We start from the raw sequence: 12,283 nt of genomic DNA on the forward strand, positions 1-12,283 counted from the left end.
TCTTAACCCTATCTCGGCGATCCTACTCCTCCTAACGTCGCGTAACTCGCTCCTAAGCCTCCTTAATCTCTAAGATAGAAGTAAATATCTTATTTAAGTCTATCCGAATCTTCGTACGCTTCGTAGTACTCTTCTCCTATAGGCTAACGAATAACTATTATAATTAGAGCGATTACTCGATAGTCTTCTATAGAAGTACGTCGATCGCCTTCGCCGTCTTATTAAGTAATAGACGAGATTCTCTATTAAGTAGTATATCTTAATAAGTATTAAACGTCTACGATCGAAGATATTATCTACTTATAGATATACTTTTAGTAATACTTATTAAGAGTCTTCGTTTACGTATACGCGAAATTTATAATATTAGTTTAATAGATTAACTACTTAAGAAGATATTCTCTATACGTAGATATTTAATCTTTCGATCTATCTTTAATCGTATATCTAGTTAACGCTAGAGAAAGCGTACGATCTAGTTATAGTCGATTAAAGAAGGTTCTCTAGAGACTATTAAGAGAAGCCTATAAACTCTTATATCTATATAAAGGTAGAAGAGGCTTCGACGATATTAAGGTCTATAATCTATTATACGAGAAGTTACTCTTAAGTATAAGATAAGAGCTATTATATCTCGCGAGCCTATTAACGAGTATTTCCTCCTCTTAATCGACGCGTTAAGGTATAGCGGCTGATATTAAAGGCGGTGACGGCGGCGTTAAGAGAGGGGTAGTCGTCGCGTTCGTACGCGCGAATCGCGTCCTATAGGGTTTACTCGGATATAATAGGTATATTAAGATAGTTATAGAATAATATATACTATTGTTGGTTAAGAACGAGTTGCTTAAAGTTATAGTTACGCGTGTTGGTGGGTATGATGAACAGTTGTGTATTACGTAGGCTATACGTTACGAGATGGTCCGACTTACGCGTTAATTTTCAATTCGTGATCGGCTGGACAGACACCCAATTCCTCGTTTTTCAAACTCCTGGGAGTCAGGACGGTCAGCGTGGGTATGTACGGAGTACCTAGGTACCTAGTGTTCACGAAACACTCCTACAAACTCCGTCTCGAGTACGCATACCCATACTTCTAGCAGACACTCGGTCAGGAGTCAGGGGGAGTTCCCTCAACTGGAATCCAACCCCAGGCTGGCTAAGCCACCACGACCCACCAGGGCTGCGTATGTGTACGGATACTCCATGGCTGCAAAATGAAATGAGGAGCGGTGAGCCAGACTACAGTGGTTGACGCGTCCTGACCAACCTGGCCAGTCTTGGTGTTGTGAAAGTCACCCATCACCCTTGGCGTGAGTCTCAACACTGAACCTTCTACGGAGTACGGAGTACCGCGTACACATACTGTATCAGAGTCGTTGGCGGCCAATCATACTTGCTAGCCGCCAGGTGAGCTGGCAAGCAACTTTGACTGTTCACAACTTCACGCACGTTCAACAATCAAGCTCCAAAGTCATTTCACCGCCTCTCAGCTATGGTCAGCGACTTCCAGATAGCCCTCTCTATATGTGAACGCTGCCAGTATTCTCCTCCTTGTCTCCTCGCACAGCAAAGTCTAGTTGTGGTACATTTGCGTCTGACTGTTCAGACAAGCTCAACGTACTCATGGAACGCATCGTAAATCCACTGATCAATCCCTTCCCATTTCTTCTTCTGGTCTTCCTCGTACAACTGCTGTTGGCGTTCTGCCTCGCTCTCATGTGGTACACTCGCTGCAGACTGCTCCCTTGCCTTTGTGATCATTCGCAGTTCTGTCTCTTCCGGTGTGTCCACCGGGATCTCTGTGGGAGTGGTGGGCAGTGATCCTGCTTTATCGGCCAGGTCGAAAGGGTGGTCGACGTCGATAGTGTCAATAGGATCAGTCGAACACATGTCACCATCTGCGGTAGTATTGAAAGCATCTTCTTCTCTCTCAACTTGCTCAACATTTGGTATCCACGTTTTGGCTGGACTGCTGCTGAAACCATCAACAAAGAGACCTTTACATGGCCTATGCACATCGGACATTGCAACATGGTCAAGTGGTGGCTCAAAGCCGCCGAGATCAAAGTCCGAGGTTGCAAAGTCAGGAAACTGCTCCTGTTCTAACCAGTCATCCTCGGCCATTGCTGAAACAGGGCGTGCATTCTCTTCTTTGGACATGGTCGCCTGGGACGTAAGGTGTTCGGTATCCACTTCATCCGCACTGCTGTTCGAGAAGTCGAAAAGAGCGTCGTCTTCATCCGCACAGCTGTTGCTTTCCACTTTCGTCTCGCGCTCCTTCCTCATCGACACCTTAGCCTCCGGGTTAGATTTGTCAGGCCCATAGAACCGACGGCTGTGACTTGTCTGTGTCAGACCGCTATCCCCCAAGTTTGCGTCAGCTGACATCTTTGTTCTCTTGTAAGCGGGCTCCGCTGAATGTTCCTTGCCACCCACTGAGACCGTATCACTGTCACTTCTTGGTCTGGATTTCTGCAATCTCTCTGTGCTTTTCGCCTTCTGCGCAACTGGTTTTGCTTTCAACTTACCCGTTGCCACACTGGTCATTGTCATCTGAACCTTTTCTTCCCCATTTGACTTCGACTCCGCCTTAGGACGGCGTCTAGGTTTCGTCACGCCTTCTGCGCAACATTTATGCTTGCACTTTCTGTTGCGCTCCTTGCAATCGTGCTGGCATGTCCACCTACCATTGCACAATCTAATTGGTTCTCGGTAGACCGAAATATCAGTGTCTTCATCACGCTCGAGCCTTGTCTGATGAGCCATGGCTGTCGAAGTCTTGAATGATTGCCTCTGATGCTGGCTCTCTTCGTTTAGAATGGCGTCAATGTCCTCAATGACTTCAATCTTGTCCCCATGAGCTTCAACCGATAGAAGATCCTGGTCGTCGATTCCCCCATCGTCGAATTCATCGTCCCAGGAATCGGCGCCGTGACCACTGCCATGCGAGGTTGTCGTAGAGTCAGTGGATGTCTCTTCCAAGTGCCTAAGACTAGGATAGATCGAATCTGGAATCCCTGACAGACGTAGCTCGGCATATTTGCTGGTGCCTGCGATCTCATCGCACATCACATAACAGTTAAGGTGACTGGTAGGCTTTGTGAGCTGTACGGTCAAGAAAACCTCATTGCCCATTCCCACATTCTTTGCGCCAATTCTCCGGAAGTCCACGAGGTCGCCATCAGATGTTTCCGCCAAGAAGCAAACAAACAGCTGCTGCTTCTTTTTGAAGCTCCTCGGTTGTCCGACGTTCAGAAACCCAATTTCCGCGACGAAGCTGACGGTCACTCCCCGTCCAGGCCGAGGTTCTCTGCTTATCTCCTTGACGGATACCCTCAGATTTGGAAAGCTCTCAAGCTTCTTCAGGAGCTCAAGACCAAATGGAGGATTCTTCCCCAGGACGAGTTCAATGCGGGATGGCTCGGTATTGAGCAGTGTGTCGATGCTGTTAATCGAAGCTGATGCCAATTTTCGAACAGCTACTTCACCAAGACCTTCGATCTGTCTGAGCTGACTAGCTGTGTTGTCCCACACATGAGCCGCCAGGCTCCGGCCAAGCTCAAGGGCATGCCGCGTTGAAACGGCGTCCTTTAGGTGAACTTGACAGTCGATCAGGCATCGGATCAGACGATTGGCATGTGCAAAGACGGTGAGCTTATCGTTCCTATGCTGTTGGTGATGCTTCTTGTAGTTTTCGTCGTCAGGGATCGCGACATTTCCCAACTCGGCCTGTATCACAAGCGAGACTTTATGTGCTGGCAAGGCGATGTCAACCTTTATAGGGAACTTGATCTCCGGTGCTTTATTGATCTGTTTATAGAATGATTTCTCGCCCGCTTGCATCCGCACCTCACGAAACTCTCGTGCTTGCGCCAATACCGAAAGCTGTGTGGGGTTAGTCTGCGACCTCTTCGGACGACATTCTCACGTACAATTTCAGAAGTCTTGCCTCTAGGAGGCAACCCCACAAACAACTTCATGGTGTCGAAACTGACATAATATCGTGCCATTGCCTCGCCGTACGCGGTGGAGGTCAGCTGAGGCTCTGTGTTGATGAAGCCTGCTTCATGAAGCAATGAGATGTCCTTCTTGCACAACCGTGCTAACAGATCGTCCTCACTGTTCTCGTCGATGTCTTCTTTGAAGCGATAGTGCGATGGATTTTTCTGGAGTCGAACATGCAAGAACGTACCCGCAAGCCATTGCTTCGCCGCATTCAGGTCACGTATAGTACCCAGGCCGATTTCAGCGTTGAGGTGCTCGATCAGATTTTGGTGAAGACAGCTCTCAAGCACCTCTTCTCCTGAGACCATTCGTTCATAGTGGGCAATTTTCTCCTTTCGAGTGAGAATAACTGCACATGCCGAGGTTTCAAACTGTGGTCGGCCAGCTCTGCCTAGCATTTGCATAACTTCGAGATCAGCATATTCTTGGAACCCGTTATCAGTCCAGGCGGTAGTTCCTTTCAGTATCACCAAATAGCACGGTAGGTTTACACCAACGGCCAAGGTCGATGTGCAGCATAGGACATTAATTTGCCCATGCAGAAAAGCCTGTTCAATTCCACGACGATCTTCGGCACTTAGACCTCCGTGGTGAAAAGCTACGCCGGCTGCGGAGGTGGCTGTCGCATGGTGGTCAGATTGAAAGAAGTGACAGGGAAGTACATTCATACGCACCATCAACCTCGGTGTTTGAGAAGGAGAGCGGTCTGTCCGGTCTGTCCGGTCCACGCCAGAGACGTTGCGAGGGATGTGAGCTCATCCATTTATCCGCCAGCATCTTTGCAGTAGTGGTACATGCCCGTCTGGTTGGACAAAAGATCATCACAGGCTTTCCTTTGCCGTGGTTGGCTATGACATGGGGTATCCTGTGTGGCGTGAGTACTGATCGAGTGTGTCCGGACCAACTTACTGCTGTGTCAACAACTTTTCAAAGACGAAATCGTTGCCCTTTGTTTCGAAACCATAAACGTGCTTCTTAAGTAACACAGGACGAAAGCTTTCGCCAAAGACCTCCCGATGTGCCGGCAAGCTCTGCGAAGTAGGGTTTCTGCCCAGCCAGGTTGCAATGTCTTCCGAATTCGGAACCGTCGCGGATAGTGCCACAAACCTGATACCCGAACTCACCGATTTCATACGTGAGACCACAGCCTCCAAGATTGCACCGCGACTTTCCCTGAGAATATGGACCTCGTCGACGAGGAATAGCTTCACCCGTTGCATCAACTTGGCGTGGTCTTTCCACTTTCGAGTAACACTGTCCCATTTCTCTGGAGTCGTGAGGATAATGTGGGCACTCTGTACGTTCTGCAAGTGGCTGGAGTCCGTGTCACCTGTGAGCTCGGCGCACTGCAGGTTGAGCACACCGAATTTTACGTGCCAGTCTCGATACCTCTCGGAACAAAGTGACTTTGTGGGAGCCTGGTAGACTATCTTGAAGTCCTTCCCTCGAAATTCAGCCATGAGCCTGCAAATGGCAAGCTCCATGACGACTGTTTTGCCGCTTCCTGTTGGGGCTGACACGATCATATTGTCATCAGTTTCGAAGGCAATAGCGAAGCACTTGGACTGAATGGCGTTGAAAACATCAAACTTGAACACCGAGCGAAGTTTATCAGGTAGTGCTGTGGCTGGAACAAGTTGGATACCCTGGATGACAGGGGGCGCGGGACCTAGAGACACTTTTGACCTTGCTTTGTAGACGGACATGCTTGTCTCCGGGTTTGGGGTATTTCCAGCGTAGGTTCTTGCAGAACTTGGCTGCCTCGCTACGCGGCGTGGCTCACTCACTAGGTTTCTTCTTCCTGTGCGGTGAGTGGCCAAGGCAGATATGGTCGGGCTCGTTGTTGGCTGCGCAGGTGAAGAGCTAGAGAACTGGGACACGGAGGAAAGGTCAAGGCCATCTGTGTCAAGCATGAGCTTCGAATAATGCAGTCAGACCCTTCACAATACCGGCCGGGTGCAGTTGTGTTGCGCTGGCAGTCAAAGGAGTATATGGCTTTGATGGCAGAGATGATACTCTTGTGACTGCCTCCTGAAACCAGCCAGGTGCTTGTAAGTTTTCCTCAAGGAGGTCTCTGTCTGAATGAACAGTAAGCAACCAAGCCTGTAGGAGTAGTCTTATCTCTCACCGAAATCGTCCAGTGGAACATCCATATGCGGGCCAGACGATGGATCGAAGAGGTGTTCGTTCAAAGGAGGAGCATGTAGGTATCGTGGGAAGTATCTTCGAGCAGCTTCAGGAGGACGGTTGGTGTTGAATTCGAGCACTTGTGGTCTCGAAGTTGTGCTTGGGTCACGGCTAGACGCAGCAAGAGAATCTCGCCTGAGAGTCGAAAAAAGGCGCCTGGCGTTCTCCATGACAAGCATGGGCCAGAAGCAAACGCAGTGGTAGTGCAACAGGCGACAAGGAGCACCGATCACGGGGAGGGAAAGGTGTCAAGCAACAACATTCGCAATCAGACTGAAAAATCAATGCAGGCAGCCGACACGGGAGTGACGATGTCAAGGCAAAATGAGGCAGGCGCGTCGATATTGGAATCTCCACGTGACTCGCGGCCCCCTTTTCATTAAATCCTCACCCAATGTGCCGCCCATTATCTTCGTACCCTACCTAAGGACACCGGCCGGGCGCCAATTCTCTTTGAGCTATTCAAGGAGAAGCCTCCAGGCCAGCTGAGTCTGCTCGACCCAAGGACGCCAGTCTAACTTTCCGGGAAGCTGTATCTTTTCCTCAGCCATATCCTTAGGTCCACACTTCCATATCCAATCGTAAGCCATCGTTTACTCAAGTCGTCCGTCACTCATGTTGCTTTATGAAATAGCCCACGGACTCGTTCTTCCGTTTCTTGTGACTTGGAGAGCCCGGTCGCGATGTGGCAACCGCTGTCTCGCCGTGGCCTAGGGGCGTTTTGGGAATTTGAATAGACATGTCGTTCGCTTCCGTTGCACCATTATGAAATGTCTTCTCATCGGTGTATATCTTGATTGCAGGGGTTTGTTGAGCACGGGCTTCTTCGGTGTTGTACAGCCATGTCGCCACCAGGACGACAGACGCCCCGACAAGAAACTAACACCCATTAGCATGTTTCGACGGACGCGGCATGCGAATGCAAATACATGTCTTGTTATGGAAAAATCGAAGAACACAAAACTTGCTAGGCTGCTCAGTACCATACTGATGCTGACCGCAAAGTTTTTCGATATGTTATCTGCATAGAAAATGCAGAATGCTGCAAGAATGGCGCCAAAGGTTTGGACGATAATTGACAAAACGACAATCCAGTTATACCCGGCAAAGAAGCCATACTTGGCTAGGGTTTCGCCGTCAAGGAATATGACCCCGATGAAAAATGCCGGAAAGAGAGAATAAGTCGATAACTGCACGTTTCGGATCCAAAGAGATGTGACCTTGGGGGACTCTTTGATGACTTTCTCAAAATAGACACCTGCAAGCCCCGAGAAGATGCACACGCCGAGGACCGCGAGAATTCCTGCCGACGCATCCAATGGAGGGGTGTCTAGGGCTAATTCGTCTTCCGCGATGCCTTCATATGTAGCCGATCTCTTTCTGAGGTGAGAACCAGAATCCGCCATCCCGAAGTGCTCGCGTAAGGCATTGGCCGAGCGGGGGACGTGGACTCGAGCATGGTGGCTCGACACCAGAGAGGAAGCGGAGCCTTGGGGCAATGAGACGATCGCAACGCCGACCATGAGTAGGACCAGGGATATCCATTGCCGGGCAGATATCCTGCTCCGCAGGAGCACAACGCTGAAGATGGCTGTGACGAAGATCTTGAATTGATACACGACGTGGAAAGTGGCAGCGTCGAGGTTGGAGATGCCGACATACTGCAGGCTATTCGACAAAGTGTACAGACCAGCCGGAACAGCCATTTTCCAGCTATCTCCAGAGAAGATAGCATTTGCCAATGCGCCGAGAAGAGAGGTTGCGGGCATGGATCGAGGGGCCGTGAGAGAAATCTCGTATAAGGATATGGTCAGAGATACCATTAGTTTGACTAGTTCGACAAGGAAGATGGCTGTCGAGGGAAGGTATCGGTGTCCGTCCGGTGCCGGCATCACGCGAGAGTAATGAAGTATCTGCAGCAGGCAGTTAGTCTCATGGATTCCGAGACGTAGGTTCCGAGAGTGCGTACAAGAATGAAGGCCGAAAATTGAATTGTCAACTGCCATATTCGTCAGCGGTTCATCCGCAAAGTTATGCTGCGTCTCCTTACAAGACCCAAAGTCAGGCTCCGTAACGAGATGCCCATGAACCTGGGCGGAAAGCCCATGCGCTCTGCTCCCATCTTGCTGTTCGCGGTATCAATGAACCAAGAATGTTATGAAATGTTTGCGGGTATCGTCGGCGAGGGACAGACACTGCGCCAGGCAGGGCAGTCCGTCATGCGGGAGGAGGCGACGAATTTGTCAAAGGAATGGACAGGTTCTTTGCGAGGAGGAATAACAGTGTCCTTCGAGCACGTCGAACCGTGGAGGCGTAGCAGACCCGAAGCTCAACAGCGATTGAGAGGTCACCGGACACCGCAACAGGGAACGGCGAGGGCATGACCCCGTATCGAAAAGCAGGCACTGGACTCGATCGTGAGTCGTGGCGCGTCGACAGGGGAAGTGCAACTAGTCCACCATTCAGATGACTCGGTTGGCAGTCCCACGACTGCTCTCGCGACTTGGCCCTGCGTCATGGCGTCCGCCTCAACAATCATCGTACATTCGGATATACCGTGACACCGAACGGTCTTTGCTCCACGCCAGAGGATGACAAGGTGAACACGGCATAAGAGTTGCAGACCAACTGAGAACGACTCATTTCGCAATTTTCCATTACACCCCAGCGCGTGCCGTGCATGCGAATTACAATATTTACATCTCCTTCCTCCCTGCCTCGGTTCGTAAGTACGGTGTACTCCCGCAATTATCACTGACGAGTCTGAGCCATCAAGCACAAGCAGGTCCAGAGTCCCCATGCCGCCCGATCCATCTGATCCATCTGAATGAAAGGTTGGTATGATACAGTCCAAAATCCCCGCATCATCATCGTCATGGGACCCGATCTTGGGGAATTCCAAAAGTGATAGTAATATACAACGACACTTCCAAGGCCATCCCTACAGCCGCCATCATGTACTCTCAACAAAAGGAGAAAGGAACACATTAAACAGTCCAAAATCCTTCCGGTGCCAGGTCGTGTTAATCTGCCGCTGCTGCCGCCGCCGCCAGTCTTGACTTGGCTTCCCATCCATGATAGGGGAAGTCGATAAAATCCTGAGACGAGATCTCCTCCCTCTTTGGCATGGTCTGAAGCTTCTCTAGATTCGACAGATATCTAGTCTCTCGTCGGCTGCAGGAGCCATCTCTGGAGTCGCTAGTCGATGTGGAAAAGAACGTCGCACGACTCATGCGATGGACGCTCCGCGAGTGTGCCAGCAACATGGGCGAAGTCATGCCTAGCGATAGAGACCTTTCGGTCTCAGGATCCAAAGAGGTATCTGTTTGAAAACTGGTAAACGAAAATCGTACGCTCGGGTCGTTTGACATGCCAGTCTGGAAAGTCGTGAAGGAGTCTCGGTCGAAGTTTGCAGAAGAGATGGACGGCGCAACATCCACCTTTCTTGTCGGAGCCAGAGCCGAGATTTCCTGTCCAACTGGACTCCTTGTCGTTTGATAGTGCCGTCCTGGTCTCCTCTGCTCCTGGTCGCCGACAATCTGCTTTTGGCGACTGGCTGAGCTGCCGTTCGACTTGCTGGAAGCCAGTTTCCTCAACCTCATAGCGGCCAAAAGAGACTCCTCCTGCCGAGTGACACTGATGAGCCTCCTGCTCTCTATGCTGGCAGTATCAGATCGAAAAGAGCCCTGGAAAGATGTACGGTGTGAACAAGGTGGGTCAGTAGGTGTTGCGGGAAATGAAGTGAGTAAGTCATTATCTTCCACTGCTGGTTCCGACGATCGATCGCTGAAATATGTCAGTCGTTGGCCATTTACCGTACTGTGTCGGTTCATGGACGGTCGTGCGTGGCGCCTCGCTTGACTGCCGTACACTCGCCGTAAACTGGGCGTCGCCTGCACCGAAGAGGTCTGTTTCGTGTCAATGGCCTGAGCCGTCCCGATCTCGATTTCGGACTCCATGAGTGACTCCACAGCTATACTGTCGCGCAACTGAGGCAAGGGCCTCTCGGTAGGATGGGGCCTGGCAGGTTGAGGTTCATCATCCTCCGATGAAGACAGGTCAAGAACACTGGTCTGGTGAAGATCGGTCGAAGCCAGCGAGCTTGGCTTTGGCTTTGACGGCGGCAGAGAAACCTGGTGCAAAGCATTGCGACGGATGGTTGGCCTGGATGACTTCGCATTGAGAGTTGAGGTCCGGGGGGGAATTGCTGAACTAGGAAGCGCATGGCGGGGAGCAGACGCTTTCAAAGGCATAGACCCTGCACCCTGACCCGAATTCTCTGACATGGAGGGAGCCTTCTGGCTCGAGTCCTCTGACACAGGCCCTATCTTGCCGTCTTCGAAGGCCATCTCCATCCCGACAACAAAGCTCGGCTGTAGTTCCGGCTCGTGAATGCTCTCGTCTTCACTGCTGTCACCCTCCAGTCCATCGAACCAATGCTTCACCCCAACTTTCGGTCGCCTAATGTTGACTTTAACCTGGGATGTTTCGGCTCGACTAGCCGCAGAGTCCATTGACGGCCCCAACTTGTTGGCCCTCGTCTGACTCCGTGGAGGGGATAGGACTGGATTACGGGCCATGGCGGGGGGTAAGGACTTGACTACAGGGGAGGTCGGGCCCTGTTCAGACGGGGTTAACGACCGCTGACTGCCAAATAACGTCCGAGCCGGCGAAACTGGTGACCGAGGGCCTTGTTGAGTGATCTTCCTCAACTCCGGCTTATCTCGATTCTTCGACGACCTGAACAGCCGCAGTTGACGTAGCGAATCTTGATCAGGAGTCGTGGATTGGACAACAACGGGCAACCCTTTACGAAGGGCAAAGTCACGCCTGGATGAGTCTGAGGTCTGCTGTGAGATGGAGAGTGGTGTCTTCTGGGCGTCGTAGTGCGAGTGCAGTGTGGAGGAGGAGCCCGAAGCTTTGAGCCGAGCAGACCGGATCGAACGTGCACCATCCGCAGCGAAACGGTAGTCTTCATGCAACAGCACGGAGGATGCCTTCAGATGCAGATCTCGATGAGGCTCCGGATTGTCTATTGGCGCAGTAACAGACCCGAACTCTGTCGTGGCATCTGAAAGGGAGAGCCTAGGCACTCTTGCTGTGGTCGAAGAGCTTATGCTCTCGTTTCGGGCTGTGTTGAGAGCAGACCCTGTGATCCCAAGTATATGTTGTGCCTTAGATTCCTTTCCATCTGACGGCCTGTTCTGTGGCTGAGGACGTGACTTTTCTCGCCTGAAAGTACTAGGCAAACGAAATTTTTGACTGGTCCCCATATCGACTTCTTTTGCAAAGGGTATCAAAGAGTGCACTTCAAATCGTGTGCATGCCGAGGTAGTCGAACAGTCAGACTGTAGCTCCGGATGGTACCACAGACAAGTCTTCACGAAAGCATTGTTCGTTTGACCGTCAACATCAAATCTTCTTGTGTATTTTCGGCCCGTTTATCCCATCAGCCCTTTTCGCTGCCACAGTAACAAAGCGAGTTGGACCAGGCGGTGAGGATCTGGAGGACGACGATCGGCTGATGGCGAGACACTCGAAATCTAGTGGATTTGTCGGTCTGGAGATGCGACGATTCTCGTGGAAGATCTGGCCGTAGCATTGGATAGAGGGGCAAACAAACACGCAGGAGGGCAGCAGTCCCTTTGATCAGAAGAGACCCGGCATTGGCAGCGGCCGCAAGATGATGTGCACTGCGGACTTCCATGAATGGAACGGTACCGGCGATGGGAGTTCGGAGGCCTGAAGGAGATGGACCGTTGGGGCTCCCAAGACATTCGGCAACGCTGACGAACGATGATGGGACCGATGGGGGAGCGAACAAGTAATGGTCGCGACCTAGCATCAATATGGCGCCGACTATGTAATCGCACCGTTATAGTAGCTGTAGTAGTATCAGGCTCTGTGGTGATCGTAAACACTAGGCTCAGTAGTAGGCTGGCACCCGTTGGCTTTTGGCGCAGTGTGGGTATAAACGGTGGGTTGGTGGTCTCTCGATGGAGGAGGGAAGAGCCAGCAGATGGAGACCATGTGATTGTCCGCCGACCACTCGCTCGGTCGCTTCAAATGCCCGAGGCGCCTTTTGGGAATA

The 12,283-nt window shown here is 51.1% G+C and overlaps 3 protein-coding genes across 3 annotated transcripts; all 3 read right to left on the reverse strand.

The window, feature by feature from the left end:
• Nucleotides 1-1,602: 1,602 nt before the first annotated feature.
• Nucleotides 1,603-5,711, reverse strand: A1O3_06277 (uncharacterized protein; the record flags this gene model as incomplete). The annotated part of the gene is made up of 4 exons (XM_007736397.1): nucleotides 1,603-3,885; nucleotides 3,933-4,624; nucleotides 4,680-4,870; nucleotides 4,915-5,711. The coding sequence occupies 4 exons, from the start codon at nucleotides 5,709-5,711 to the stop codon at nucleotides 1,603-1,605; spliced, it is 3,963 nt and encodes a 1,320-aa protein (XP_007734587.1).
• Nucleotides 5,712-6,801: 1,090 nt separating this feature from the next.
• A1O3_06278 (uncharacterized protein) lies at nucleotides 6,802-8,314 on the reverse strand (the record flags this gene model as incomplete). Its single annotated transcript, XM_007736398.1, has 4 exons — nucleotides 6,802-7,071; nucleotides 7,122-8,105; nucleotides 8,162-8,191; nucleotides 8,243-8,314. The coding sequence occupies 4 exons, from the start codon at nucleotides 8,312-8,314 to the stop codon at nucleotides 6,802-6,804; spliced, it is 1,356 nt and encodes a 451-aa protein (XP_007734588.1).
• A 901-nt stretch (nucleotides 8,315-9,215) lies between these two features.
• On the reverse strand, nucleotides 9,216-11,465 carry A1O3_06279 (uncharacterized protein; the record flags this gene model as incomplete). Its single annotated transcript, XM_007736399.1, has 1 exon — nucleotides 9,216-11,465. The coding sequence occupies one exon, from the start codon at nucleotides 11,463-11,465 to the stop codon at nucleotides 9,216-9,218; it is 2,250 nt and encodes a 749-aa protein (XP_007734589.1).
• Between the last annotated feature and the right edge of the window lie 818 nt (nucleotides 11,466-12,283).

The sequence above is a fragment of the Capronia epimyces genome (genome assembly GCF_000585565.1).
Source record: "Capronia epimyces CBS 606.96 chromosome Unknown aczIQ-supercont1.5, whole genome shotgun sequence".
Classification (NCBI taxonomy): domain Eukaryota; kingdom Fungi; phylum Ascomycota; class Eurotiomycetes; order Chaetothyriales; family Herpotrichiellaceae; genus Capronia; species Capronia epimyces.